The 27,358-nt window shown below is 66.7% G+C and overlaps 2 protein-coding genes across 3 annotated transcripts in view; one reads left to right on the forward strand and one right to left on the reverse strand.

The window, feature by feature from the left end:
* The window catches only part of CERK (ceramide kinase), a 161,279-nt gene extending 154,673 nt beyond the window's left edge, over window positions 1–6,606 (forward strand). Inside the window, exon 14 of the mRNA XM_056107096.1 lies at window positions 6,596–6,606. The gene's annotated coding sequence lies outside the window, so the exon portion shown is untranslated. The remainder of the gene's footprint in view (window positions 1–6,595) is intronic.
* Window positions 474–27,279, reverse strand: PPARA (peroxisome proliferator activated receptor alpha). Of its 2 annotated transcripts, none has more exons than XM_056107099.1 (8): window positions 27,198–27,279; window positions 25,141–25,287; window positions 9,225–9,463; window positions 8,872–9,032; window positions 7,040–7,178; window positions 6,358–6,560; window positions 4,495–4,945; window positions 474–1,307 (listed from the first exon to the last, which is right to left on the reverse strand). In XM_056107099.1, the coding sequence occupies exons 3-8, from the start codon at window positions 9,430–9,432 to the stop codon at window positions 1,060–1,062; spliced, it is 1,410 nt and encodes a 469-aa protein (XP_055963074.1). In that variant the 5' UTR covers window positions 9,433–9,463; window positions 25,141–25,287; window positions 27,198–27,279; the 3' UTR covers window positions 474–1,059. The 2 variants fall into 2 exon arrangements, with proteins under 2 accessions (XP_055963074.1, XP_055963075.1); XM_056107100.1 differs by lacking the exon at window positions 27,198–27,279 and adding an exon at window positions 26,003–26,073.
* Window positions 27,280–27,358: the final 79 nt, after the last annotated feature.

The following is a 27,358-nucleotide window of genomic DNA, read 5'->3' on the forward strand; positions in this document are numbered from 1 at the left end:
GGAGGGTCAGAGGGTCATCCCGAGTGTTCCGAGATGGCCACGTCGGTGCTGGACGGCTGGCGAGTCTCTCCTGGGTCCACTTCTCCAAGACAGCGGACAACAAAAAAAGGCAATTTCCTGGTGCAAATGGTCCACGCGACCCCCAAGCCCGCGAGGCCGAGGGCAGCGGCAGACACAGAGGGCCAAGAGGTGCGACTGGTGGTCTCTGCGGGAAAGGGGGCCACCTACAAAACTGAGTGTGATCGTGGCCCATGGCCAGTGGGCGGGCACCCTGAGAGCCCGGCAACGCCCCGCTCACGGTCCTGATGCCTCTGCTCCCGGTGCAACCACCAAGAGTCGCAGAACAATAATAATAATTAAAAAAATAATAAAGCTGCATCTTTTACAAGGCAACACAGCAGGGGCCAGGGAGCTGCCTGACCCCTCGGGAACTTATTACTTTGTCCCTAAGAACACTGGGGTGGCCCCAAACAGCCTCCCTGGGCGGCCGGGGTGGGTCCCGGTGTGGGAGGAGAGGAGGGGGGTCTTGGGGGAGGGCCTTGGGGAGCCGGTTCCTGCTCACGGAGACACCCACCTGCACCCGAGCAGGCAGCTGGCCAGGGCCCCAAGGCAGCGGGGTTCTAGGGAATCCCCGCAAACCCGGGTCCGGCTTCTCTGATTCAACGAATCAGCGAATGCTGTACCCCCACGGGGTCCCACACGGGGTTCGAGGGTGCCCGGGCCTGTGGGGGGGGCAGTGTGGAGGGCGCCTTCCTGGAATCCAGGACAAAGAATCAGAGTCTCCCCAATAAGTAGGCGGCTGCTCTCAGACCCCTCTCCTTGGAAACATCTAGATCAAAAGGATTATAAGAGTTAAAAACAAAACGAAAAAAAAAAAAGTGCTGATTAGTTTTCTGAACCGACCCAGGAGCGGGCGTGGGAAGGGGCGGGGGCGGGGAGTCGCCCCGGCCACCAGCGCGGGCCCGGCCCCCTCCTGGCTCTCGGGCCGCTGACCGCCCGCTGTCCGCGCGCGCGCGCTGCGTCGGGGCCTCTCCGAGGCGGCCGGCGGGGCGCGCGGGCTCAGTACATGTCCCGGTAGATCTCCTGCAGCAGCGGGTGCAGCGCGGCGTCCGACTCGGTCTTCTTGATGACCTGCACCAGCTGCGCGTGCTCGGTGACCAGCTGCCGCAGGTCGGCCAGCTTCTGCAGGAGCTTGGGGAAGAGGAAGGCGTCGTCGGGGTGGTTGCTCTGCAGGTGCCGCTGCAGCACGCGCACGATGCCCTCCTGCATCTTCTCGATGTGCGCCACGTTCAGGAGGCCCGGCCGGTCTGCCCCGGGGGGAAACAGAGGGGTGCGCCTGAGGCCGAGAGCACGCACGCACGCACACACGCACGCACGCACGCTCGGACGCGCGCCTGACCGCACGGACCCGCGCAGACGGACGGACGGACACGCACACGCACACACGCACGCAGACCCGCGTACGGACGCACGGACCCGTGCACTGATGCGCATAGACGCACAGACCCCTGCGGACGGACAGAAGGACCCGCGCACGGACGCGCACACGCACACTTACACCCGCGCACGGACGCACAAAAGCACGGAATCGCGCACGGATGTGCAGACGCACGCACAGACCCGCGCATTGATGCGCATAGACGAACAGACCCGCGCACGGACGCACGGACGCGCACATGCACACGCACACTCAGACCCACGCACGGACGCGCAGACCCGCGCACGCATGCGCAGACCCGTGCACAGACCCACGGATCCGTGCACTGATGCGCATAGACGCACAGACCCGCGCAGACAGACGGAAGGACCCACGCACGGACGCGCACACACACACTCAGACCCGTGTACGGACGCACGGACCCGTGCACTGATGCGCATAGACGCACAGACCCGTGCAGACGGACAGAACGACCCGCGCATGGATGCACAGACGCGCACACGCAGACTCAGACCCGCGCAGGAACGCACAGACCCGCGCACAGAACCAGGGAACCGTGCACGAATGCGCAGACGCGCGCACAGACGCGCACAGACCCGCGTACGGACGCACGGACCCATGCACGAACGCGCACAGACCCGCGCACACGGACGGAAGGACCCGCGCACGGACGCACGGACACGCACACGCATGCTCAGACCCGCGCACGGACGCACAGACCCGCGCACAGAACCACGGACTCGCGCACGGATGCGCAAACGCGCGCACAGCGCACGAACAGATGGTCACAGATGCGCACAGACCCGCGTACGGACGCACGGACCCGCGCATGGACGCACGCAGACGGACGGAAGGACCCGCGCATGGACGTGCACACGCAAGCTCAGACCCGCGCAGGACGCACGGACCCGCGCACAGACGCACAGAGCCGTGCAGATGCACTGACGCGTGCGCAGAACCACACATGGACGCGCACAGAGGCACAGACCCACGGATGGACGCGCACGCACGGACCCGCGCACAGACGCACAGAGCCTCGCGTGGATGCACAGACACGTGCACGGAACCACGCACGGACGTGCACAGACATATCGACTCACTGATGGACAAGCCGACCTGCGCGCGCACTCACGGACCTGTGTACAGACGCACAGACATGCGCGCACGGACGCACGGATGCACGCGGGGGTGGGGGCGCAGGGCGGGGAGGGGGGTCTCGACGCCCACATGTCCACACGCGCCCACCCGCCCAGCACCAGCCTTGCCAGCCCGCACCCGGCTTTCCCGGAGAGCCCAGGAGGGCAGGCGGGGCCCCACATTAGTGACCCTCACACTCGGGACCCTCGCAGGGAGGGAAGGCGAGCAGGGAGCAGCAGACGGGCGGGCAAACTTCCCGCTGGGCCGTGCCAACATTCCCATCGGGCAGACCCAGGGTAGCCCGGCGCCTTCCAGTCGGGCCCAGCCGGGGGTCCGGGGACAGGAGGAAGACGGGGGAGGCCGAGCCGGGGTGCGAGGCCAGGACCAGCCTGGGGCGGAGTCAGCACACGGGGCCTCTAGTGCTCCCACGCGGGACTGGACACTCAGTGCTCCTCGGAGAGCCCCCGCCCGACCAGGGTCTCCGAAAGGGTAGCTGAGGCGGCGCTGTGCCCGTTGAGTCTCTGATATAAAATAGACGTGACTAAGTGGCGTTGGGTTTTTTTTTTTGGCAGGGAGGGGGCTTGGGCCACACCCGGCGGTTGCTGAGGGGCTGACTCCTGGCTCTGCACTCAGGGATCACTCCTGGCAGGCTTGGGGGACCGTGTGGGGTGCGGGGGATGGAACCCCGCTGGGGATGGCACCCTCCCGGCTGTCCTGGTTCTGCCTGAGAGCAGGTGTTTAAGCAGAGACAGGTGGGATTCTAAGTCCCCCTTCCCCGACCTCCCCACTGCATCCTGCGGATACCGCGGCTCTCGGAGCTGCTCCTCCTGGCGCAAGGCTGAGCTCCCACCCGTGGCTGGCCCACAGTGACAGATGGTGGGGGGACAGCATGGCCACTGTGCTTATGCCTGAGCGCGGGGTGCCCGGCAGAGGGGGCTCAGGGAGGAGCCCAGGGGGCGGAGGGACCGTGGAGGGCCAGTGGGGGGCCCGTCTGGGCCGGGCTCCCCAAGGTCGGCTGAGTTTACAGTAGAGGGTGACCTTCTGGGGGCCGGTCAGGCCTATTTAAAGGAACGTGACACGGGCCAAGAATGTGGGCGTCTGTGCCAGCCGCGGGCAGACAGGCCGGACTTCCCGCCCGGACTCGCCTTCCCGCGGCCAAGGCTGGCCCTGCCCGGACTCGCGCAGACTCAGCCACGGAAGGGCGCCCGCGTGCACTGTGGCCGGCCCGGGCGCCCCTAGCATGCGTTAAGATCTGAGGTTAAGCGGCTGGAGCGATAGCACAGTGGGGAGGGCGTCTGCCTTGCATGCCGCCGACCCGAGTTCGATTCCCAGCATCCCATAGGGTCCACCGAGCACCACCAGGGGTGATTCCTGAGTGCAGAGCCAGGAGGAACCCCTGAGCATTGCGGGGTGTGACCCAAAAAGCTAAAAAAAAAAATCAAAATCAAGGGGCTGGAGCGATAGCACAGCGGGGAGGGTCTTTGCCTTGCACGTGGCCAACCTGGGTTCGATTCCCAGCATTCCATAGGGTCCCCCGAGCACCGCCAGGGGTGATTCCTGAGTGCAGAGCCAGGAGGAACCCCTGAGCATCGCTGGGTGTGACCCAAAAAGCTAAAAAAAAAAAATCAAAATCAAGGGGCTGGAGCGATAGCACAGCGGGGAGGGTCTTTGCCTTGCACGCGGCCGACCTGGGTTCGATTCCCAGCATTCCATAGGGTTCCCCGAGCACCGCCAGGAGTCATTCCTGAGTGCAGAGCCAGGAGGAACCCCTGAGCATTGCGGGGTGTGACCCAAAAAGCAAAAAAAAGAAAGAAAAAAGAAAAAAAGATGCGAGGTTAAGATTCCCCACTACACATATGGCTCTGGGCGGGCTTTGGGGAGAGAGGGGGGCCCCCTCCGCGACGCTCGCGGCCACTCACCCCCGCAGCAGATGATGGCCGCCACGAAGAGGGCGATGTCGCTGTCGTCCAGCTCCAGGGCGTTGAACTTCATGGCGAAGTCGAACTTGGGCTCCATGATGTCGCAGAAGGGCTTGCGCAAGCTCTTGAGGAACTCGCGGGTGATGAAGCCGCTGCCGTAGGCCACCAGCATGCCGTCCTTGTTCATGACGGACGACAGCATGGCGAAGATGGCCTCGTACACGCCGTACTTGAGCAGCGTCACCTGGTCGTTGAGGTCCAGGCCGGCGAAGCCCGGGATGGACTTGGCGAACTCCGTGAGCTCCGTGACCGTCTCCACGGACGTGCACTGGCAGCAGTGGAAGATGCGCACCTCGGCCTCCTTGTGCTGGATGCCCCCGCCGGCCACCAGCTGCGCCACCAGCGTCTTCTCGGCCATGCACAGCGTCTCCATGTCGTGGATCACGAAGGGCTGGGGGGAGGGGGAGGCGTGGGTCGGGGGGACGTCGGGCTCGGGTGTGCCGGGACGCCCGAACACCAGCACCGACACCCGGGACAGCGCCCGTCTCCCGACGCCTCAAGGCTGTGACCACAGGCCCCTTGCATGTGCCCTTTGTGTGCACTACATCGCTGCCCGAGGCACGGGCAGCTGGGGAAGGTCATGGCTGTGCCCCTGTGGGCAAACCCCGGGTCCGTGGGACAGCCCAGAACCAGCATCCTGGGCTACAGGCCGTTCGCCCTGGTCCCACTTCCTGCCCAGAGCCACGGCCTCTGGGGGCTTCCGATCTGACCCACCCCCACAGGACGGAGCCCGTCGGACCGTGTACCAGTGAGGGGGACGTGTCGGGGGGGGCTCAGGGGCGTGGCACAGGCACCCTGGGTGGCTTCTGAGACCCGACTGGCCACCGCGCGGTGAGTCAGGGCCCCTTTAGAAACGCGGGTGGGTGTGACACCTCACCGCTTCACGCGTGAGTGTGGGTTGGGTTCACTTCGGGGTCTCACCAGATCCCTGGGCACCCCCACCCCACCCCACCCCACCCCACCCCACCAGGGCAGCTCTGAGGTCTCCCTGGCAGGGGGGACCCGGACATGGGGAGGGGGTCTCATGGGGCAGCTGGGCTGGTGGGCCGGGGGGTCCTGCTGGCCATCAAGGACTCTGCCCGCAGCACCCCGAGAGCGCAGGTGGCAGGGCGGGGCGGGCTGCAGTCTCAGGGCGGATGCTGCCTTGGGGTGGCACAGCGCGGGCTCATTTCTGGGCACCAGAACCGGGGCTTAGGGCCGGAGAAACAGCATGAGGGGGGAGGCACTTCCTCGCATGCAGCCGGCCCTGGTTCGAGGCCCCGCCTGGCCTCCCCTGAGCACCACCAGGCGTGAGCCCTGAGCCCGGAGCCAGGACTCGGCCCTGAGCACCACCCCGAGTGGCCCAGCAGAGCCAAACGCAGACACACAGGCGTGATTCCAAACAAGCACCAAGGGGCTGGCCAGCCTGCGGCCACCCCCGGGTCGGATCCCAGCACCGCCAGGAGAGATTCCCGAGCACAGAACCCGGGGGACACCCTGAGCATTGCCGGGTGTGGCCCTGCCCCTGCCGCCATCCACAAACACACTCGGGTTGTGCTCCTGGAGGAAGCTGGTTGGTGGGTCATTCACCACAGCCGTGTGACCGTGTGGCTGCAGAGGGCTTTGCGGAGGCTCGAACCCGAGCACTGGGCTCTTGAGAGACGCCAACTTCCAGGCCTGGCCCAGGCAGGGGCAAGTGGGCGCAGCCTGAGAGCCCGCCGGGAGGAGGGGGTTGTTTCTTTTCCTGCCTGGAGGTCAGTCTGGGTCGGGGGGCTGCCCCAAGGCCCTGCCCTCGCTGCCAGCGCCAAGCCCCCCGGCACCCACCGGGTTGTTGCTGGTCTTGCCGGCGAGGATGACGCGGGCCTTGACCTTGTTCATGTTGAAGTTCTTCAGGTACGCCTCGTGGATGCGCCGGGCCAGCCCGCGCAGGTCGGCCGTCTCAGCGTCCTCCGCGTCCTGCTCACACGTGAGGATCTCGGCCTTCAGCTTCGCTTTCTCGGACCTGGGCATCCGCCCGAAGCGGATGGCTGTGGGGGGGGGGGGCAGGGGGAGGGGAGGTGAGCCCCGGGCCGGGGCGGGGGGCACTGCCGACTCCCTCCCCACGCCGCTCGCCGCCAGCCCCCTCCGGGGGGAGTCTGGGGGCAGATTTTCTGTGTTTGGAAGGTCTGAGGTCAGACCACACTCCCCACGGCTGTCCAGGGCAGGGTCACCCTGGGCTTCCTGTCCAACATCCCCCGCGGACCGGAGACCTGGACACACCCCTGGCTTCTCCTGGGCACGGCGGGGAGGGCACTGGCCGTGCACGCGGCTGGACACCCGGTGTGGTCGCCCAAGGCCCGGCAGGACTGACCCCTGAGCACCGAGCCGGGAGTCAGCCTGGGCATCACCGGGGGGTGGTCCCCGAGCCCCGTGGAAGACAGTAGCGAGGAGACACGGGAGGAGGGGCAGCAGGGGGCTCCCAGGGCCTCCGCCTCCCTCCCGCCCCGGCTCCTGCCGCCTCACCCACCGTTGTGGGACATCCCGACCGAGAGGCACTTGTGGAAGCGGCAGGATTGGCATTTGTTGCGGTTCTTTTTCTGGATCTTGCAGCTGCGGTCACACTTGTCATAGACCAGCTTCAGCCGGATGGTGCGCCGGAAGAAGCCCTGGAGACGGGAGCGGCCGCCCGGTGGTGTCAGAGGGCACGGCGGCCCCGGGGGACGCGGGCGGGGGTCCAGAGGAGACCTCCAGGGGAGGTCCCAGGAAGAGCAGGAGCAGGGGCTGGTGCGGGGCTCCCGGGGCCTCACGTGGGGGGCAGTGCCACCTGCGGCATCCCCCCGAGTGTCTGCTCCTCACCCGTGTGGCCTGCAGGCCGCCTGGTGCGAGCGGGTGGGCAGTGGCACCCGGGACCCTCCGAGGGGGCAGGAGCCCTTTGGGAGCGGTTGTTTGGGTTTCCCTGAGATGGGGCCAATGGCCGCGCGGCAGGATGAGTTTCCTGGGCGCAGACCTGCCACCGCCCCCCACAAGCACAGAGAGGGGGACAGGGGCTGTGTCCACGCGCGAGGACAGAGCAGGCCAGAGGTGGGGGCTGCAGGACTCCGCCAGACCCGCCCCCCAACTCCCCGCAGACCAGAGGCGAGGTCAGGGCGAGGGGCGCACGGGGACCCCAGCAGAGGAGGAGACGAGCCCAGGGCCGAGCCCCGAGCGCCTGCCCTGCTGGGCCTCCCGCCAAGCCCCCCCCCCGACCTTCTCTCCAGAGCTAGGGGGCCCTCGGCAGGGGCGGGGGCTCATCTTCCTGCGAAGAACCCGGGGTGGAAAGACAGTAGGGGGATGCGCGGCCTTGAGGACACCCAGGGTAGGCCCTGGAGCTGCAGAGGGTCCCCGAGACCCTCCAGGAGGGTGAGCTGTCCGGAGTGGGCCTAAGCACCGTGAGCTGTGGCTCAACACACACACACACACGCACATGCGCACACACACACGCACACACACACATGAGCACGCACACACACACACATCGATTCACTCTCCCATGAGGATGCACCCACACATGCACACACACATACACACCTGAGCACACACCCACAGGAGCACACACCCACACGTGCACACACACATACACACCTGAGCACACACCCACAGGAGCACACACCCACACGTGCACACACACATCTATTCAAACCCCCACGATCACACACCCACACGTGCACGCAAATGCACGCACACACCCACTCGAGCACACACCGACAGCAGCACACACCCACGCACGCATGTGCACCCACCCATGCATTCACACACACATATGCACGCACCCAAGCACACATTCACACGAGCACACACACCTGAGCACACACCTGCATGTTCACACATGCACACACATACACACACACACAAGCACACACCCAAATGTGTGCAGACGCATGAGCACACACCCACACATGCACACACAAATGCACGCATGTGCACCCACCCACATATGTTCACACGCACACATGCAAGCACCCAAGCACACATCCTCACAAGCACACACACACCTGAGCACACACCCGCACGTTCACACAGGCACACATAGAGGCACACACACACACACGCACGAGCACGGACCCACACACGCACACGCATACACACACCCACATGTGCACAGTCACCCACTCATGCATGCACATACACAAGCAGGTACCCACACGTCCACACACCCCCACACACGCTCGCACCCCCCACCCCGATACCTTGAAAGACCATGACCCGCTCCAGGGGACACAGGCAGCAGCCGCCGAGCTCCCGGGGCGCAGGGCCCGCCACGGCCCGTGTCCTCCCCCCCCACCCGTCACTTCCTGGCGCGGGGAGGGCGGGGCCCCGTACCTTGCAGCCCTCGCACGCGTGCACCCCGTAGTGGTAGCCGGAGGCCTTGTCCCCACAGATCCTGCACTCGATGTTCAGGGCCACGCTGGGCTGCTCCTCGGTGCTCCCGGGAGCCGCCGGGCAGGTGACGGATGAGGGGCTGGAGGCCGGCGAGAGGGTGTCTGGGGGCGAGCGGGGCCGTGTAAGCGCCCCTCGGGACGGGCAGCTCCTGGGTGGAGCCCGCACCCGGGCCACCCGCTCGGCTCAGGGCATCCCGAGACTGTGAGGACCCGGGTTCCAGACTCCCACGCCGACCCGCGCTCCCAGACCCCGACCCGCATCTGTCTCCGCCCCTTCCGGCCGCGCTCACTCACCCGTGACGATGGAGCCCTCGGAGCCGGGCCCGTCCCCCAGGTACTGGTAGTCGGCCAGGCCGAAGCTGCCCTCGCTGTCCTCGCCCACGCCCGGGGCCACGTCCTGGATGTTGCCCATCTCCCGGAGGAACTCCTCGGAGAGCGGGCTGTCCAGCTCGTCGGCCTCCAGCGGGGACAGCGGGCACAGCGGGCTCTCCGTGTCCACCATGGTGCCTGGGCTTCCCGCAGGGCGCGCTGACCTGGGGGGACGGAGGGCAGCGGTGAGGGGAGGGACGCCCGTCCATGCAGATGCCCCTGCACCCGCCCAGCCTGCAGCACACGCGGGGCCGGGCACCTGGGAGGGAGTGGGCGGCTGGCAGGCATGTGGGCACCAGCTTCCTGGCTCCACGAGGGCAGGGCAGAGACCCAGGAGGGACACGGTCCGTGCACATGGCAGGGATGGGCGCTATGGCCACCAACCAGGATCCAGGGAGGAACATGACTGTGTGGGTGTGTGTGTGTGTGTGGGTGTGTGTCCTCGCTTCAGGCTGTGTGCAGAATGCAATGTGTGTGTGTGTGTGTGAGCTTGTAAGTGTATGAATGTATGAGTGTGTGACCGTGTGCATGTCTGAATGTGTGTATGTGTGTATCTAGAAGTGTTTGTGTGTGTGGTTTGTGGGTCTATGCGAGTGTGCACGAACATGTGTGTAAGTGTGCATCTGAGTACGTGTGGGTGTGTGTGACTGTGTGTAGGATGTGGGGATGATTATGTGTAGGTGTGAGTCCATGGAATCTGAGAGTGAACGTGACCATGTATGAGTGTGAATATGAGTGTGTGTGAATGGGTGTGTGCGTGTGTGAGATGAGTGTGAATGTGTGTCAGTGTGCGCGCGTGTGTATATGAGGGTGACTGTGAGTGTACGTGTGTATTTACGAGCGGGAACATGACGGAGTATGTGAGTCGGTGGGTGGGTACATATGTGTAAGAGTGTGCGAGGGAACCTATGTGTGTGAGTGTATTTGTGAGTGTGTGTCCACACAGGTGAGTGTGAATGTGTGTGTGCTTGTGTACGTGTGTGAGTGTTTCAACACCAAAGCCAGTCCCCCGGGGGTGCCCGGGCTGTGGGCAGGAGGGAAAGTCTGACCCCGTGTGACTGTTCGTGGGGCCAGCCAGGCCCGGCGAGCTGCTCTGGCCGGTCACTACAGACCCGTCGTGATGGCCGGAGACGGCGTTGGGGGGCCGCCGGCCTCGTCACGACGCACCCTGAGGAGCTAAAGTGGTCCCGGGGGGTGGAGAGGAGTGACCAGGGCACTGCCTGGCGTGCAGCTGACACGGCACCAGCAGGGTCCAGGAGTGACCCCGGAGACAGAGCCAGGAGCACCCGCTGAGCACTGCCGGGCGTGGACCCAAAACCCAGAGCCACACAGAGAAAGGGACGGAGGAAGGAAGAGGGAGGAGCGAGAGCCGGAGAAAGGAGGCGGAGAGTGGGCGGACAGCCACAGGCTCCCACGGGACCGGGTGCGGGAGGGGCGGGGCCGGGAGCCACGGGCCTGCCCTGAGCTGGAACGTCCCGAGGGGTCCCTCCCCCGCCCAGCCTTGGCCGCCAAGTGGGGGAAGGCGTGTGCCAGCCCCGTGGGCCCGAGCCGCAGAGCCCAAGGGCTGGGAGACGCGTAGGCGGGGACCTGGGGAGCCCTCGCAGGGCCTCAGTGGGTGACAGGTGACGGCGCATGGGCGTGAGGGTCACCCGGACACCAGCCCCGACCCGGCTCTGGCCCCCCGTGCCCAGACCACCAAGCACGGCGGGGCCTCGGCGGCAGGCAGCGCACCCCACCCGCCCCCAAGGGTCCCGGCTGGGCACCCACACCCCAGCTGGCCAGCGGGTCCAGGGACACGGGGACAGAAAGGGCAGCAGGCACACTGCGGACAGGGGTGAGGCCACCGCACGGGGTGGGGCACTTGTCTGCCTGCATGCACACACGGGGTCACTCACACACACACACACACACACACAGGCACACACATATAGGCACACACACACATACAGGCTCACACACACACGGGCTCACACACACAGGCACACACACATGGACACACACACACACGGGCTCACACACACATATGGGTGCATACACACACATGAGCTCACATACAGACCCACGGGCTCACACACACACACACACACACACGGGCTCACACACGCGGGATCATACATACACACACGGGCTCACACATACACATGGTCTCACACACACACGGGCTCATACACAGACCCACGGGCTCTCACACATACACACACACACACACACACACACAGGCTGTGGCACTCAGCCTGGCACGCCCAGCCGGCTGTTTCCCAGGTGCCCCGCACAGACACTGGCCACAGCGCTGACCTGTCCGCACGCCTGCAGGGCCCAGCCCATGCCCTGGGGAGCCCCTGGGGCCCACACCAGGTCACCCCCCCACCATGGCCAAGCCCCCCACACCGCACACCGGGCTTCACACATGCGGGGGAGAAAGGGGAAGGCCACACAGTGGCGCCCGTGGCCGTGCCGGTCAGGGGTTAGAGCTGGGGCTCCCGCGGGCCGAGTGTCGTCACGCCCAGCCCCATGAAGGGGGCATGGTCAGACTCAGCGACTCGTCCAGGGAGGGCCTGGCCAACCAGGGCAAGTGCTCGTGGGACTCAGGGAAGGTTCTAGGGAGGGACGCCGCGCTGAGTCCGGGGGGACCCGCAGTGCAGGTGGGCACAGTGGGCACGAGGAGAGAGCCCCCCCCGAGCACGTGGCTCCCACTGCACCCCAGGGCCCCCCAGTCCGGTGGGGTGGGCGCCTCTCCGGGGTCCCTCGCCACGGCCTCACCGTGGTCACTTGCCTGAGTCCCACACGCCCTGCTGACCCCGCATGGGTGCAGGCCAGTCACCCCCAGGTGGGGGAAGCTGCCTCCTGCCCTGGGAGCACTTTCCAGGGAGCCCGGTGCAAAGTGAAAGGATGAGTCTGCAGGTGGGCGGGTGCCGCCAGGCGCGGTGGGGTGAGGGGTGGACTTTGCCCCAGAGTCACCCCAGACACGCGGAAGATAAAGCTGGCGGGGCGGGGGTGGGTGAAAGAAAGGGTGTGGCCAGAGCCCCGTGGGTGGGAGCGAGCCCAGAGCCTGCGGGGAGCAGGGTGGGGGCGCGGGGGCCACTGAGACCTGGGCGGGCGGGCACAGGGTCTGGGGCCAGCGTGTGACCTTGGGGGGCCAAGGTCAAGGGCACGGGGCGCACTGGGCAGGGCTCACCCCGGCCCTCAGGAGGGACGGTCACCACCACGTCGGCCACAGCCCCAGCGGCACTGACCACACTAGCCGCCAGGCAGGCCGCACTGTGGCCGTGGAGAGGGTGGGCAGTGGCCCCGCGCCCCGTGTGCTGAGGGACCCGAGCCGAACCCTGGTGCTCGGCAGCCGCCCAGGCAGGGGGCAGGCAACCCAGCGGGCCATGGACAGGCGTGACGGCCCTTCTCTGGGACGGCCATGCGGGTGATGCTGGGGCCTGCACCTGAGTCCTGGCTGCAGCTCGGCCAGCAGTGGGCTGGGTCCCAGATGGCCAGAGCCGCTGGGCACGCCGTGGGCACGCCTCCGTCTCAGGCTTCCAGCGCCCACAGAAAGGCTCGGTTCAGAGAGGAGGGGAGAGGCTGGGGGCAGGCCACAGCCTCGGGCCACAGACCCGGGGCCCTGACACCCACACAGCCCTCAGCGTGTGAGCGACGGCCCTTTTGTCACGTGGTGCCAGCACAACGGGCGCCCACGGTAGAGGCAGGCAGAGCCCTGGAGACGCCAACCGCCATGGGGAGCCAGGGGGGAGAAGGCTGAGATGCATTTCAGGACATACACAGGCACATACATGTGCACAGAGACACACGTGTGCACAGACACACACATGCACACACATGCACACACGTACACAGGCACCCACACAAGCATCAGCAGTAACAGTGGCGATTTGCAAGGTCCAGCCAAGGTCCAGCCCCACGCACGGGGGAGACAGGCTGGGGGAGGGAGAGGACCCAGCGACGCATGGGGAGGGGCCGCCGGGGCCCAGTGTGGGCGCAGTCCGGGGTCCCGCACGGGAAGGGGCACGGAGCTTGGGCACGGTCTCACAGCTGCTGGGAGTGACCACCGAGAAAGACAGACGCGGGTCGGGGGGGAGGCCTGCAGGGGCTGGACCCCAACATGAGGGCCTGCAGTCCCGGGTTCCACATGCACAAGGAGGCGGCAGGACCTCCCCAACACACACACTCACACACAGACACAGACACACACAGACACACTCGGACACAGACACACAGAGACATGCCGCCCACACACAGAAACACTCACACACTCACACTCACACAGACACACTCACACACAGACACACACAGACACACACTCATACACACAGACACACTCACACACATACACAGCATGTCAGAACCCCCCAACACACACTCAGATTCACACATACACATTCACACACACACACAGCACGGCAGGACCCCCCAACACACACACACACACTCACACACACACTCACACATATACACTCACACAGCATGTCAGAACCCCCCAACACACAGACTCACACAGACACACACATTCACACACACACAGCACGGCAGGACCCCCCAACACATACACTTGCTCCCACATGCCCACGCACACCGGGGGACCCTTGACCCAGAGCCCTGACCCATAGGCACTGCTCTCGGCACACAGGGCGTCGTGCTTAACCACTCCTTCCATTCAGTGGCTCGGAACCAGACAGTGTGTGCGGGCGTGTGTGTCTGTGTGTCACGTCCGTGTGTGTGCCCACAAGCCCAGCCTGTCTCCCTGGCCCTGAGGTCTGGGTGGGAGTGCAGGGGAGGGGCCCATCCACGGCGCCACACGGCCGGGAATCAGCCAGAGAGGCCCCAGCCCTGGGGCGGCCACTCGGGGCCGGCCTCGCTCACTCCCCAGCCCTGCCCTGCCCTGGCCTCTCCCGCCACAGTCACGGACACACTTGGGCTGCAGCCCCACGCGGCCTCGGGGTCCCCGGGCAGCCCCAGGAGCTCCCTGCTGGGCTGCCCCTGGGCTGTGGTCTGGCCACTGGACGGCCCCTGGCAGGGCCGCGGGTTCGAGGGGTCGGGCGCCGGGTCTGACAGCTGGCTGAGGAGCCAGGGTGGGGGCCCGCGGGCGGGGAGGGCACTGGCCTCGCAGGGCCCAGCTCAGGTTTGATCCCCGGCACCGCAGAGGGTCCCCCTGAGTCCCCCCAGCAGGAGTAAGGCCCAAAGACCCCCAACCCCGCCCAAGAAAACTGCTTAAAAAAAACCAAGGAAGACGGCAGCCGGGAGGGACACGTGGACCAAGGGGCCCCGAGTCCTGCGTGGGGACAGGGGGCGGCTCCTGGGCACTGAGGACACAGCCGCGGGCTGGCCGGGGACCCACTCCACGCCGCACGAAGGGTCCCGGGGCACCCGGGCCTCCGTCTCCTCCGGGAGACCGGCCCTGACAGGGCAGAGCTGCCCCGCACAGCCTGGACCCTGCCGCGCTCCCCTCCCCCACCCCACGGACTCGCACCTGCCAGGCGCCCCCTCGAACGCAGACCAACCCCCACCCGACACACGCCTGCACATGCCTGCTCACACAGGCACACATATGCCCGCGCCCACACGTGCTCACGTACACACACATTCACACGTTTGCGCCCATGTGCTCACGGACGTGCACACACACATGCACACGACGGTCTCACATGTGCCCCTGCACACCCTCACATGTGCTCACACACATGCACATGACACTCATAGGGGTCCCCGCACACGCATGTGCTCACACACGCACACGACACTCTCACATGTGCCCCTGCACACACAGTCACATGCTCTCCCCCCCTCTCTCTCTCACACACACACGCACACACACACACACGCACACACGCACACACGCACACACACACACACACACTCTCCCCCCCACCCCGTGCCCGGATTTGCAGGTTAGACTGAGATGAGAGCCTGAAGGTCAGGCGGCCGCCCAAGGGCAGCACAACTGTGTCCCTGTCCCCACAGCCCCCGGCCCGGCCTCCCGTCAACCCCCCCCCCCGCGCCTCAGTCCTGGGGGGCTTGGCCAGGCTGCGGGGGCCCAGCGGCCCCGTCCTCCCCACTGCAGAGGCTCCCTGCCCCCGCCCCCTGGACTGTCCTGCAGGGCTCGCAGGGACACGCCAGGGCCCCCTTGTCCCAGGGGCCCGCCTCCCCCAGGTGGTCACCACGCTGGCGTCCTCACGGCCCCGGCTGCCACGCCCCTCCCACGCGGGCCCAGGGCGCCCGTCCCCCGTCACTCCCGCCAGACTCTGCCCGGCCCCGCCGCGGGCTCACCTGTCCACCAGGCTCACATCCCCTCGGCTCTGGAACGCTGCCCGGGCACCGGCGGGAGGGGCCGGGCTCCTGCGCCCGCCACGCCTGGGAGGGGCCCGACCCTGCGGCCCTTCATAAATATTGACCCGGCAGGCCCGGCTCCTCTCACGGGCAGGGAACGAGCCCAGGCCAGAGCCTCCCCCCACCACGGGGCCGACGCAGAGCCCCCCGCGCGGGAGCAGCCCCCCACCCCCATGACGTGCCCGGGTCACCGCAGGGGCGGCAGGGCTGGGGGAAGCCTCACGTCTGGGCACAGAGGACATTTGGGGGAGGACGTGACTGCCCCGGTGAGGGTCCAGCCTGTCGGGAGGCACCGCAGGGGCATGGGGTCCCCGGGCCAGGCGGGTGGGTGTCTGCGCCCCCCCAGCCGGTCCTGCCACTCACCAGCCTCCCGCCCACTCGGGCGCCCTCTGGGTTTCCCGTCCTCCCACGCCCCCCGCGGCTTTCTGGGGAAAGGTCGCGCTGCTTCTTCTCCTTCCCGAGTTTCATTCCCAGGTGTGCGATCCCGATTGGCCCGTTTTGTTGTTGTTGCTGTTGCTGTCGTTGTTCAGCTCGGGTTTGGGGCCATGCCCGACAGTGCTCGCGGCTCAGTCCTGATGGTGCGCGAGGGACCCCGGGGGTGCTGGGGACCAAGTCAGGCTGGCCAGAGCCCCCCGTCCCAGAGCCAGCCCTCCCTCTGGCCCCCCGTGGGCCTCTGTGGGTGAGGAAAAGTCGTGTGCAAAGGCCCGGCTGGCTCTGGGCTTCTGCTTCTCCTTCCCAGGTCCTGGTGCCTCTGAGTCACACTTAGGAGTCTCCGGGGCGGGATGGACGGACGGCAGGGCAGGTGGGGCCTGGCCTCGCGAGTGGCCCACCCGAGCTCGAACCCTCCTGGGTCCCCGAGCACTGCCGAAGGGGCCTAAACACTAACAAACAAACAAACGCACCAACGAGAAGTTTCGGGCACCTCTGCTACATACAGCCCAGACCGCGGGCGCTCCCTGGCACGCCGGTGGCTGGCACACTCACCTCCTCAGTCCGGTGGGACAGCGCTGACCCGGGGGCCGGCTCCCGTCGGCCCGGGGATCGGCTGAGCCGGGTGGGCAGATCCGTTCACGTGCCGACGTGCCTCAGTCTCCTCTCCGCCGGCCACCGGCTTGGGGAGCGCTGACCCCAAGGGCTCGGGAACCAACTGGCTTCTTCAACCTTGCTCGAGCCTCCCTGCGGGGTCACGGGAGCCGCTGTCAGCGTCCCGGGCTCGGGTCCCCACCGCGCCCCTTCCCCTGGAGCGTGGCAGGGTTGCGCGTCTCACGCCTGCTCCCCGGCTGGCCCCGGTGGGCTCCCCTGCACGCCCCGGGCCTCTTACCCCTCGCCATGGCCTCTGTTTTTTTTTAATGCTTGATTTCTTTTTAAATGTTAAGCTAACCTTGTCCACCCGGAACCCAGCCAACTTTTGGCACGGAGACGCTTCCCCATGGCTCTCTGGCTTGCGTTGTTCTGGCTGAGAAACCAACTCCACGAGGCCGGTCGCTCCTCCGAGGAGAAGTCCTCGGGGGTTGGGGGGAGAGAGAGGCCCCCCACGCAGGGCCCAGATGCTCGGCCAGCCCCCGGGACGGGTCAACGCCCTGGCAGGTGGCAGACAGGTAGCCAGCACCCCCCGGGGCGGGCGCCCCGTGATCCTGGCTGGTGGGGCAGGACAGAGGCGGGGCGTGGGGCTGCTGGTGGCAGGGAACCAAAATTCAGGTCCTTGCGTAGGCGAGGAATGCGCCCCTGACCGGCGAGCGATAACCCAACGCCGTTTCCTTCGCAAATTCCGATCTGCTCAGTCCATCCTTCTCTCCCCAGTCGTCATTCCTGTGCGTCGACGGATGGATTTTTGCCGATAGCATTTTTTTTTTTTTTGTCTTTCTTTTCGGGTCACACCTGGCGATGCTCAGGGCTGACTCCTGGCTCTGCGCTCAGGAATCGCTCCTGGCAGTGCTCGGGGGGACCCTATGCGATGCTGGGAATCGAACCAGGGTCGGGCCACGTGCAAGGCAAACGCCCTCCCCGCCGTGCTATCTATCGCTCCAGCCCCAAGTATTTTTAATTCTGCTCGGGGGGCTTCTTGGGATTCTCGAGTTTGCTGGGAAAGCACGTCGGCAGACCCTCAGGGCCCGTCTGTCCGGAGACCCCCACAGCCCACGCTCTGGACCCCCGTGGCTTCTCGCGGCAGCCCCCATGGGCCGTGTCCCCACATCCCCTGCTCTGTCCTGGCCGCTGCCCCTCGGAGGGTCCCATGGGCGCCTCCCCTTCACCCCGCCTCTGCTCGGGGCGGCTGACGGCCCGGGCGGTGGCGCTTGTTGACTTTGTGAATCAATTTTCTTCCTAAGGGAAACGCTCCTGATCACTCCAAGTGCCCGACTGCCAGAGGGACCGTGGCCACCGTGGTCTCCTGCGGCCGTCCCGAGACCTGGGCCCCGGGGGACACGGGCACCGCAGCCAGCTGGGGGAAAGGCCCCGGTGCAGGGAAGGGCGCGTCCGCTCTGCTCCGCCGGGGGGAACGCGTCCGGCTGTCGGTGACCTTGGGGCCTGCCCTGTCCAACCCGGGAACCGTCCCAGGGTTTAAGCGGCCGAGGGAGCGCGGGTCCCACCCACCGACGGGCAGGTTCGCTGAGACACCTCACTTCCTGCAGAAGCCGCTGCTCAGAGCACACTCCTGCCACACCCTGGGCCCACCCACAGCACGGCGCCCCGGAGAGCTGACGGGCGAGTGGCCCTCCTGGCACGGCACAGAGAGGTGCGGGCGTGCTCGGGAGCGAGGGAGGATGGGCGGAACCCGACTCCTCAAATCCCAGCTGCCACTGCCTCACCCAACAGCCCCGTCTGGGGGTCAAAGGGCCTGCCCAGAGCTTTCAGGAGGGAGGGCCAGGAAGGCTTCCTGAAGGAGGTGGCCTCTGATTCATCCTGGCAGGAGTTTTCCACGGGAGGGGGCGCGGGGTGGTTCCCCACAGACATTAGGGCTTCCGGCCTCCCGGGGTCTGTCCCTGGGGGGGACAGTGACCGCCACAAGCGGCCCTGGGAAGACAGCTCTGAGCGGGGGATGAGCTGGGAGGCGGCTCCGGGCGCCCCCGAAGTGGCGGGTGCAAACGGGAGCCTGGGTGCAGGAGCAGCAGCGAGGGGCGGCCCGAGGCGGCCACCAGGTGCCGGGGCAGTGAGGGCACGCCTGCCAAGGACACAAGAAGGTCAAGCCCGGCCATGCCTGCAGAGGGGGAAACCGAGGCACGGGACTTCAGATCTGCAGGCGAGGCCGAGAGTCAGCCTGACCGTGTGTCCAACATGCCAGCCCCCGTGGCCGGGCCACGAGAACCAGGTGTGTCGGGTTCCTGGCTCTGAAGCTCCCAGGGTCCGAGGGGAGGGCACAGGTGACAGTGAGCTGGGACAGCAGAGGCAGAGGGGGCCAGGGCGGGGGCAGCACCAGCTCTGAGGGTGGCACACAGACACACGGTCCCACAGACATGACGTCCCACAGACATATGGTCCACAGACACACGGTTCTACAGACACCATCCCACAGAGACACACTTTCACACAGAGCCACCATCCCACAGACACCACGTTCCACAGACACACGATGCCACAGACACATGGTCCCACAAACATGGGGTCCCACAGACACGCCGTCTCACAGACACGTGGTCCACAGATACCATCCCACAGAGACACACCTTCACACAGAGACACCATCCCACAGACACACCGTCCACGACACACAATCCCACAGACACATGGTCCCACTGACACGCCATTCCACAGAGAAGCACAATCAGAGAACCCATCACACAGACACACAATCACACAGAGATACCAGCACCTAGACACACCATCACACAAGACAACACTCCTACACACACAGAGACGCGCTCACACACCCAAACACACACCGACTGACACACAGGCCCTGTGAGACACTCTCACCCGCTGAAACACACACGGGTGCACTCACGCCGCCTCAGAGTCCAGCATCGTCCCCGACCCGGTCAACCGCCCGTCCCACGGGCAGTGGAGACCGAGACGCCAGGCCTGCCTTCAGGTGGCTTCTCGACGTTTCTTCCCCCAATCCCCTCCTATCCCTCCGTGGACGCCGCGGCTCTGACGACGGCCCCTCAGCGCTCACCAGGCCCGAACACAGCTGGGGTGGCAGAGGGTTGGCAGAAGTCACTGGCACTGGCCACGGAGCGGAGGCCACGGAACAGAGGCCACGGGGAGAAGCCATAGGGAGAGGCCACGGGGAGAGGCCACGCTCACTGGGATGGGGGCACGGCCCACCGCCCCCTCTAACGTCTCTGCTTCTGCGGCTCACTCTTGTGCCCCAAAGTTCTCGAGGAACCCGCGGCCAATCTGATCCCACACCCAGCACTGGTGCCTTCTGCAGAACCTTCTGGAAAGCGGCTTCCTGGCCTGAAGCCAGCCGCGCGTGGCTCCGTCCGCTGCCGGCGCGTGGCTGGCGGGCTGCCGCCTTTCCACACTCTGCGGGCCAGGCCTGGCCACAGCCGCTTCCTGGGCTGTTTGTGCCCTCGCGGTTCTCGTTTCTCTCAGCCCCGTGTCCGCCCAGGCTGCCAGCACACACTCCTGGGCACACGCACGGCCGTCGCCGCGACGTCCCCGGTGCCCACGGCAGGGGAGGGGACCAGCCTGCAGTGTCCCCACCGCACTGGGTAGGAGCGGCTTGCTCCCCGCCGTGCCTGGCGCCGGTCACCTTCCCCTTCTCACGGCCGCCACCAGCGCCCGCAGGCGGTCCCGCCCCTCTGGGGTCGACTCTCCACCCCAGGATCTGACCCCAGCTGCTCCCGACACTCTGGGTCCAGCACCCTCTTCTGCCTGGCCAGTGTCCGGCATTTCCTCCAACTCCTGCCTCAGTGTCCCCGGAGCCTGCTTGTGGGGGCCGTGCGCGTGCCCAGGTCTGTCTGCAGAGGAACCTCTCCCGGGGCCTGCGGACCTGCTGCCCCGCAGGGTTAATCCTGGTGGGAGGATGGCCGGGCGAGGGGAGGCTGCAAAGGGCCTCACAGGGCACTGGGCAGAAAGCCGGACGGTCTGAGCCCCGTGCAAGAGGGTGCTGGCCGGGGCGGGGAGCTGCCGGGACGCTCCTGCCGGGGGCCACGAGGCTACTGAAAGCCAAAAGGCACTCACGGTCCCCTGGGAATGACAGCACCCAGCAACCACCATACCCGGCATTCACAGCACTGCACAACCACAGTACCTGGTACTCACAGTACCCTGCAGTCACAGTACCTGGTACTCACGGTACCCTGCAGCCACAGTACCTGGTACTCACAGTACCCTGCAGTCACAGTACCTGGTACTCACAGTACCCTGCAGCCATGGTACCTCGTACTCACAGTACCCTGCAGCCACAGTACCTGGTACTCACGGTACCCTGTAGCCACAGTACCTGGTACTCACAGTACCCTGCAACCACAGTGCCCTGGTATTCAGTACCCCATGACCATGATACCCTGGAATTCACAGTACCACACACTCACAGTATGCTGCAGCCACAGTACCCTGGTACTCATGGTACCCCGTGACCACAGTACCCTGGTAATGATGGCACTCCTAAAACCACAGTACCCCAGCATTCATGGTACCTCACTACCACAGTACTCTGGTACTCATGGTACCCTAGTAATAATGGTATCCTGACAACCACAGTACCCTGGAATTCACAGCACCCCACACCCAGAGTACCCTGGAATTCACAGTACCCTGATACTCATAGTACCCCGTAACCATGATATTCCAGCATTCACAGTTACTGGGACCACAGTACCCTGGCATTCATGGTACCCGACAAACACAGTATCATGGTATTCCATGACCACAGTACTTGGGCATTCACAGTACTCTGCGGCCACAGTACCCTGGTACTCATAGTACCCACAATCACAGTACCCTGATAATGATGGCACCCCACCAACAACCACATTACCCCAGCGCTCAGTACCCCACAGCCACAGGACCCCGACATTCAAGGTGCCCACAACCATGGTACCCAGTTAATCATGGCACCCCACAATCACGGTACCTCAGTACACACGGCAGCCTGACTACCACACTACCCCAGCCCTCATCACACCTCATGACCTGACCATGGTACCCCACAGCGACAGTACCCCAGAATTCACAGTACCCCTCAATGCAGAACTCTGGTGTTCATGGTAACCCGACAAGTACAGTGCCCCGGCATTCAGGTACCCCATAATCATGCCCAGCAGCATGGCACCACACAACCAGAGGCCTCAAGCACCCCTCCCGCCAGGGTACCTCACAGTGACGCCCCCGTAACCACGGTTTCCTGACGTGACCCCAGGCTCAGCCTCCCAGCACTTGGTGCCCCAGGCGCTCCGCAATCAGTACCCCGCGGTCATGTGCCCAGGACGACGGTTCCCTGGCTCCTGGCGAGGCCCAGAACCCAAGAGGGCCGTGTCGGAGCAGACATGGCCCCATGGCCACTGGGAACTCCAGACATGCTCTGTCATACACGCACTCAGGCCACATCTACACACCCCACACACAGATGGACACCCACTCCCACGCCCCCGTCCACATAATCACGACTGCCCACTGTGCAGGCATGCAGATACGCACACAGGCACATAGGCACACTGGTACACACACAGGCACACACAAAGGTACACACACACAGACATGCACACACACAGACACACACACACACACACAGGCACTTCCCACTGGCTGCACCGAGGCCCCTTGAGGCTGGCTCTCCTCAGAGGCGCTCACAGGGCCGGGCCGCGCGCTCCTGTGGGAACAGCACCCGCCTGACTCGTGGGGTCGTGGAGGGGGGCGGGCTGTCGCCCTGGGGTGTTATCACCCCGCCGCAGACTTATTCAGTTACAGAAGTCTGCGGGAAACGGGGCCCCGGCCCTCCTGCGGGCTCCCGCCCACCGGCCGCTCTGCTAGCTGGAGTCCCGCCGCCCCCCATCGAAGCCTCCCACAGAGCCCACAGCCCGGCCCCGGCCCGCCTGGCCTCGAGCAGCTGACCCCCGCCTCCCCGTCCCCCCTTTCTCACTGAGCTGGGAGGGAATCTCACCCTGTGGCCGCGGCCACACCTGCGGTGTCCATGCCGGTCGTCATAGCCGTGTCCCCGGCCTGGGCAGAGCGGGAGCTGGGGCAGCGTGGTGACTCTGGGCACTGTGGCCAGCTCACAGGGGCTCTCACTCCAAGCCACTCAGGGACAGGGCCCTCACGGGCACGAGGACCACCGCTGTCTGGGTGTGCGGGTCACTCTCTTGAGGCAGAGACCCGACGTGAGCAGACGGGCCCAGGTCGGCCGTCACCCGTGCCCTGCCCGGAGCCGCCATCCGCCCACACGCCGGGAGCACCACGGGGACACAGGGCCTTCCCGCGTGTGATTCCTGCCTGAGACACCTCAGGGGCTAGAGCCACAACGGGGCAGGGGTCAGCGTGCGTGCGGCCACATGGCCACCCCCCGGCTCAGTCCCCAGCACCGTCTGGTCCTCCGGGCACCACCAGATGTGGCCCCAACATCTCCCCTTGGCGCCAGTCAAGCCAGAAAGGAGCAATCCTCACCGAGCTTCCCTAGACGGAGGTGAGGCCCGGGAGGTGAGCGCCCATCTCGCCAACAGAAACGGCTTCTCCAACCCCCGTCAGGCACCGAAAGGCGCCAAAGCCGAGAAACGGAAATGGGGCCCTTGTGAGGCGGGAAAACAGAGACCACCAGGCCACACCACCACCACGCTCGCCAGAGAGCTCGGCACCGGGCAGGGAGAGGCATGCGGCCTGTGGGTATAAATCCATCACATGCACCATTCACACTGCACACACACACACACACACACACACTCCCATTCACACTCACACACATACACTCACACACACTCATGCACTCAAACACACATACACACATATTCATAAACCCACACACTCGCACTCACCTACCCACGCCCATACAACACCCTCAAACACACATTCACACTCTCACGCGCACGCTCACCCTGGCACTCCCAGCCACTCACGTACACCCCACCCCCTCTCATGTTCACACTCACATACTCACGCATACTCCAACACATGCACTGACACTCACACACCTCCAAACGTACAGCCACACTCGTGCACACACTCAGTCACACTCGTACACTCATACACCTAGGCACACGCATACTCACCCACGCGTACACACGCATCACACTCACACACGCTCAGTCATACCCTCATACACACTCATGGACTCACAGACACATGCTCATCCATTCATACAGACTCACCTTCACACACACATACACCTATACACACCCCCAAACTCAGACACACCCGCTCACCCTTATACACTCACATACACCCACACTCTCATACACACAGACACTCTCACACAATCACGCAGGTACACACCTAGACGCACACACACACACACACACACACACACTCAAATACACTCATACACAAGCACATAGACATTCCCCCCCAGAACTGAGGGGGAAGGGAGGCATCTGGTCTGCTCCCAGTCTGTTCCTGGGTAGTTGTCACCGAGAGTCCCGCGGGAGGCTGGGAGGCCGTCCACCAGGCACACACAGGCCGCCCCCGGGGCCAACACCCTCAGCACTGACTTCCCCCACCCACCTTCTCAGAGAAGGATTATCTGCTTCCTCTTGGTGCTCTGGGACTAAATCTGCCACTCGGACCCTCCACAGTCCTGTCCCTGTCCCCGAGCAACGGCCCTCCACTCCCAGACGAGATTCACAGAGCACACAACACAAACAGAACCCACGGCCCCGGCGGTGAGGCCCCGTGCAGCGCTGTGCAGACGTCTGAAGGATGCAGGAGAAGCATGCGGTCACCTAATAAGGGATCATTTCCGACCCGAATTGTCACCCAAGCAGATGACAAAACTACTGGCAGAGAAGAAACTACGTCCCCTGATCGTGCGCCCTCCTCCGACACACACACACACACACACACACACACACACACACACACACACGCTGCTCAAAATCCCTTTCCAGGCTTGACCGGCACCTGCTAGCAAGGACTCCTGAAGGAGGAGGAGTAGGGAGTGGACGGCTCACACGTGCAGCTCAGAGAGCGCTCAAGGGACACAGAACATGCCCCGACCCGACGGCCAAGGAACGGCGTGGGGCTCCCTGCCCGCCCTTCCCAGGACACTGACCACTGTCCCTCCCCGGGAGGCCTCCACTGCGAGCCCGGCGGAGGCAGCCGGCGCTGAGTTCTGGGAGCTTTTCCGCGTCCACTCGGGGAGCGCGTGCAGGGGCCGGGAAGGCTGTGCCGACTTGCCCCAGTCTGCGGCTGGAACCCGCGGGTTAAGTAATAACATTCTCACAGTTGTGTTATCTCTGTCTTAAATTACACACCACCCGCGGCCTCGGAGAAACGGGGTTTGTGGTGCCCAAGTGGATTCCTGCACGCTAACCCCCGAAGTCAGGAGGGAACTGCATCCCAAAAGGGGCCATCCAGGGCGCTGGACGGGAAACGGGGGAAGCCGCGGGTCTCCCCAGGAAAGTGTCAAACCTCTCAGTCCTACCTGCTGGGTGGCTCAGCGTCCCGGTGCCCGTCCCTTCCCTTCGACAAGGCGCTTGGTCTCCTGGCTTCGGAGTCGGCCAGAGGGACAGCAGGTACGGGAGGGAATGGTCACGATCTGTCCTCTGGATTGTCCCCAACTCTCCACCACCTTGGGAGAGGGCAGTCACCATGACCCTTCTCTCCCTCCCGGGGAAATCCCTGCGGCCACCCCAGCGCGGGAGAGGAGGGGGCTTCGGGGCGCGGGCACCGCTGCCCCGCGGGTTCCAGGGCACCGGCTGCAGCGGACACTGCGCTCAGGGGCTTTGCTTGGGCACAGCCTGGTGCCTGGGGGGTGGGGAGAGGGGCGCGCGGACCCCCCTTGAACTGGAGGCCAGGAGAACAGGACGCCGCGTTCTCGGGACGGGGTGACAGCGGGGTCAGCACGCGCGCGGACTCGGGCGCCCCTCGAGGGAGGGCGGGGGGCGGGCAGGGGGCAGGCCTGGGTGTCCGGAGGGGGCAGGGCGCACGCGGGAGCGGCGGTCCAAGGGGCGCGGGCCCCTCCCTCGGCGGGGGCAGCTTCCCGGACACCCGGGACCTTCGGGCCGGGGATCTCGGGGGGGCCGGGGGGCGCCGCCAGCAGCAGCCGCAGGGGCGAGGCCCAGACTCGACGTCCCCGCGGGCCCGACCCCCGCGCGCCCCCGCTGCGGTCGGGGGGCGCCGGGGCAGGGGACCCCCGCACCCCCGGGGCTCCGGCCCGCGGCCCCCCACCCGGCCCGGCGCCGGCGCCGCGCGGCCCCCGCCCCTCCCCCGTCCGCGCCGCCCGGGGTCCCGCGCGGGAGGCCCCGGCCGCGGACCCCCGCGCGCGCCCGCCCGTCCCCGGGCACCTGGGGCCGCGTCCGCCGCCTGCCGGTCCGCCGGGCGAGCGCCGAGGGAGGCGGCGCCGGGCTGGGCGCTAGCGGCCGCCTCCGCCCCCGCCGCCCGCTGCCCCCGCCGCGGGGCCGCCGCGTCCCCTGCCCATGCCCGGCGCCGCCTCCCCGCGCCCGTGCCAGCCGCGCCCCCGCGGCCCGCGCCGCCCCTCGGCCCGCGCCCCCGCCGGGCCCGCCCCCGCCCCGCCCCGCGCCGGCCGGCCCCGCCCCCGACACGCCCCGCGCCGCCCCGGGCCCGCCCTCGGGCACGCCCCGCCACGCCCCGGACACGCCCCCGCCGCGCGGGCCCCGCCCCGCCAGGGCCCCGGGCCCCGGCCGCCGCCCCGGGCGGGACACACCCCCGGACGGCGCCGTCCGATTGGCTGCCCGCGGGGGCGGGGCGGGGCCGCGGCGGCGGCGGCGGCGGCGCCTCGGCGGGCGGGTCCGGCCTCGTGCGCCCGCGCGCGGGGAAACTGAGGCCGCGCGGCCGTTAGCGGGGAAGTTTGCGGCGGGCGGGCGGGCGGGCGGGCGCCGGGCTGCGGGGGGGGCCGAGACGTGCCCGGCCCGCCCCGCTGCCCGCCGCTCGCCCGCGCGTCTGCGGGTCGGGCTGGCCGCGCTCCGGGCTGGAGCCCCCTCTGCGCCCGGGACCCCCCGCCGCCCAGGCCCCCGAGAGGGGTCGCGCGCCGCAGGACGCGTCCGCAGCGGGCGGGGGGCCCGGCCCGGGCGCGCCCCGCGGGCTCCCGCCACCTGCTCCCCGGCCTCCGCGCTGGGAGCCGCGCCGCGACCCCCGCGAAGCCCCTCTCCAAAGGTCCCCAGGGTCCCTTCCCCCGGGCAGACGCCCCGGCTGCCCTGGCGCTGCCCGGCGTGGGCGCGGGTGCAGGGGGCGCGGCAGAGCGGCCTTGACTGCGCGTGGCGTGGCGTGGCGTGGCGTGACCGGGGTGGGAGCCCCGCGCGTGTGCGCGCGCGCGCCCGGGCCCCTCCTGCAGGAGCGCAGCGTGCGCCGTGCCAGCCTCCTCCTGCCCGCGGCCGCTTCCATTCGTAGCTTCTCTTCGTAGCTGCGAGCGCCCCGGAGAGCCCCTCGCTCGGGCAGGCCCCGGGCAGGCCCCCCGAGTCCCCGGCTGGGCCCCAGAGCCGCCCGCGCCCCCCGCCGCGCCCCAGGCCCGGGCCGGCCTACCTGGCCTGGTCACGGGCCTCCTCCTCGCTCGCCCGGTGGCGCAGCCCCATGCCCGGCGGTGAACTTCGCCCCACCCCGCAGACACCCACGGAGCCTCCCGCCGCAGCCCTGCCGGGCCGACTTTATTGCCCGCGCTGGCCAGGGCCAATATTTGTATTCTG

The sequence above is a fragment of the Sorex fumeus genome, unplaced genomic scaffold (assembly GCF_029834395.1).
Source record: "Sorex fumeus unplaced genomic scaffold, SorFum_2.1 ptg000153l, whole genome shotgun sequence".
In the NCBI taxonomy this organism is placed as follows: domain Eukaryota; kingdom Metazoa; phylum Chordata; class Mammalia; order Eulipotyphla; family Soricidae; genus Sorex; species Sorex fumeus.

Coding starts and splice junctions, on each gene's coding strand:
- PPARA (XM_056107099.1), bottom strand. CDS start 9,432: ATGGTGGACACGGAGAGCCCGCTGTGCCCGCTGTCCCCGCTGGAGGCC. Junction 7,179..8,871: donor ACGCGTGCGAGGGCTGCAAG/GTACGGGGCCCC, acceptor TCCCGTCTCCAG/GGCTTCTTCCGGCGCACCAT. Junction 4,946..6,357: donor GCAAGACCAGCAACAACCCG/GTGGGTGCCGGG, acceptor CCCTCCCCCCAG/CCCTTCGTGATCCACGACAT.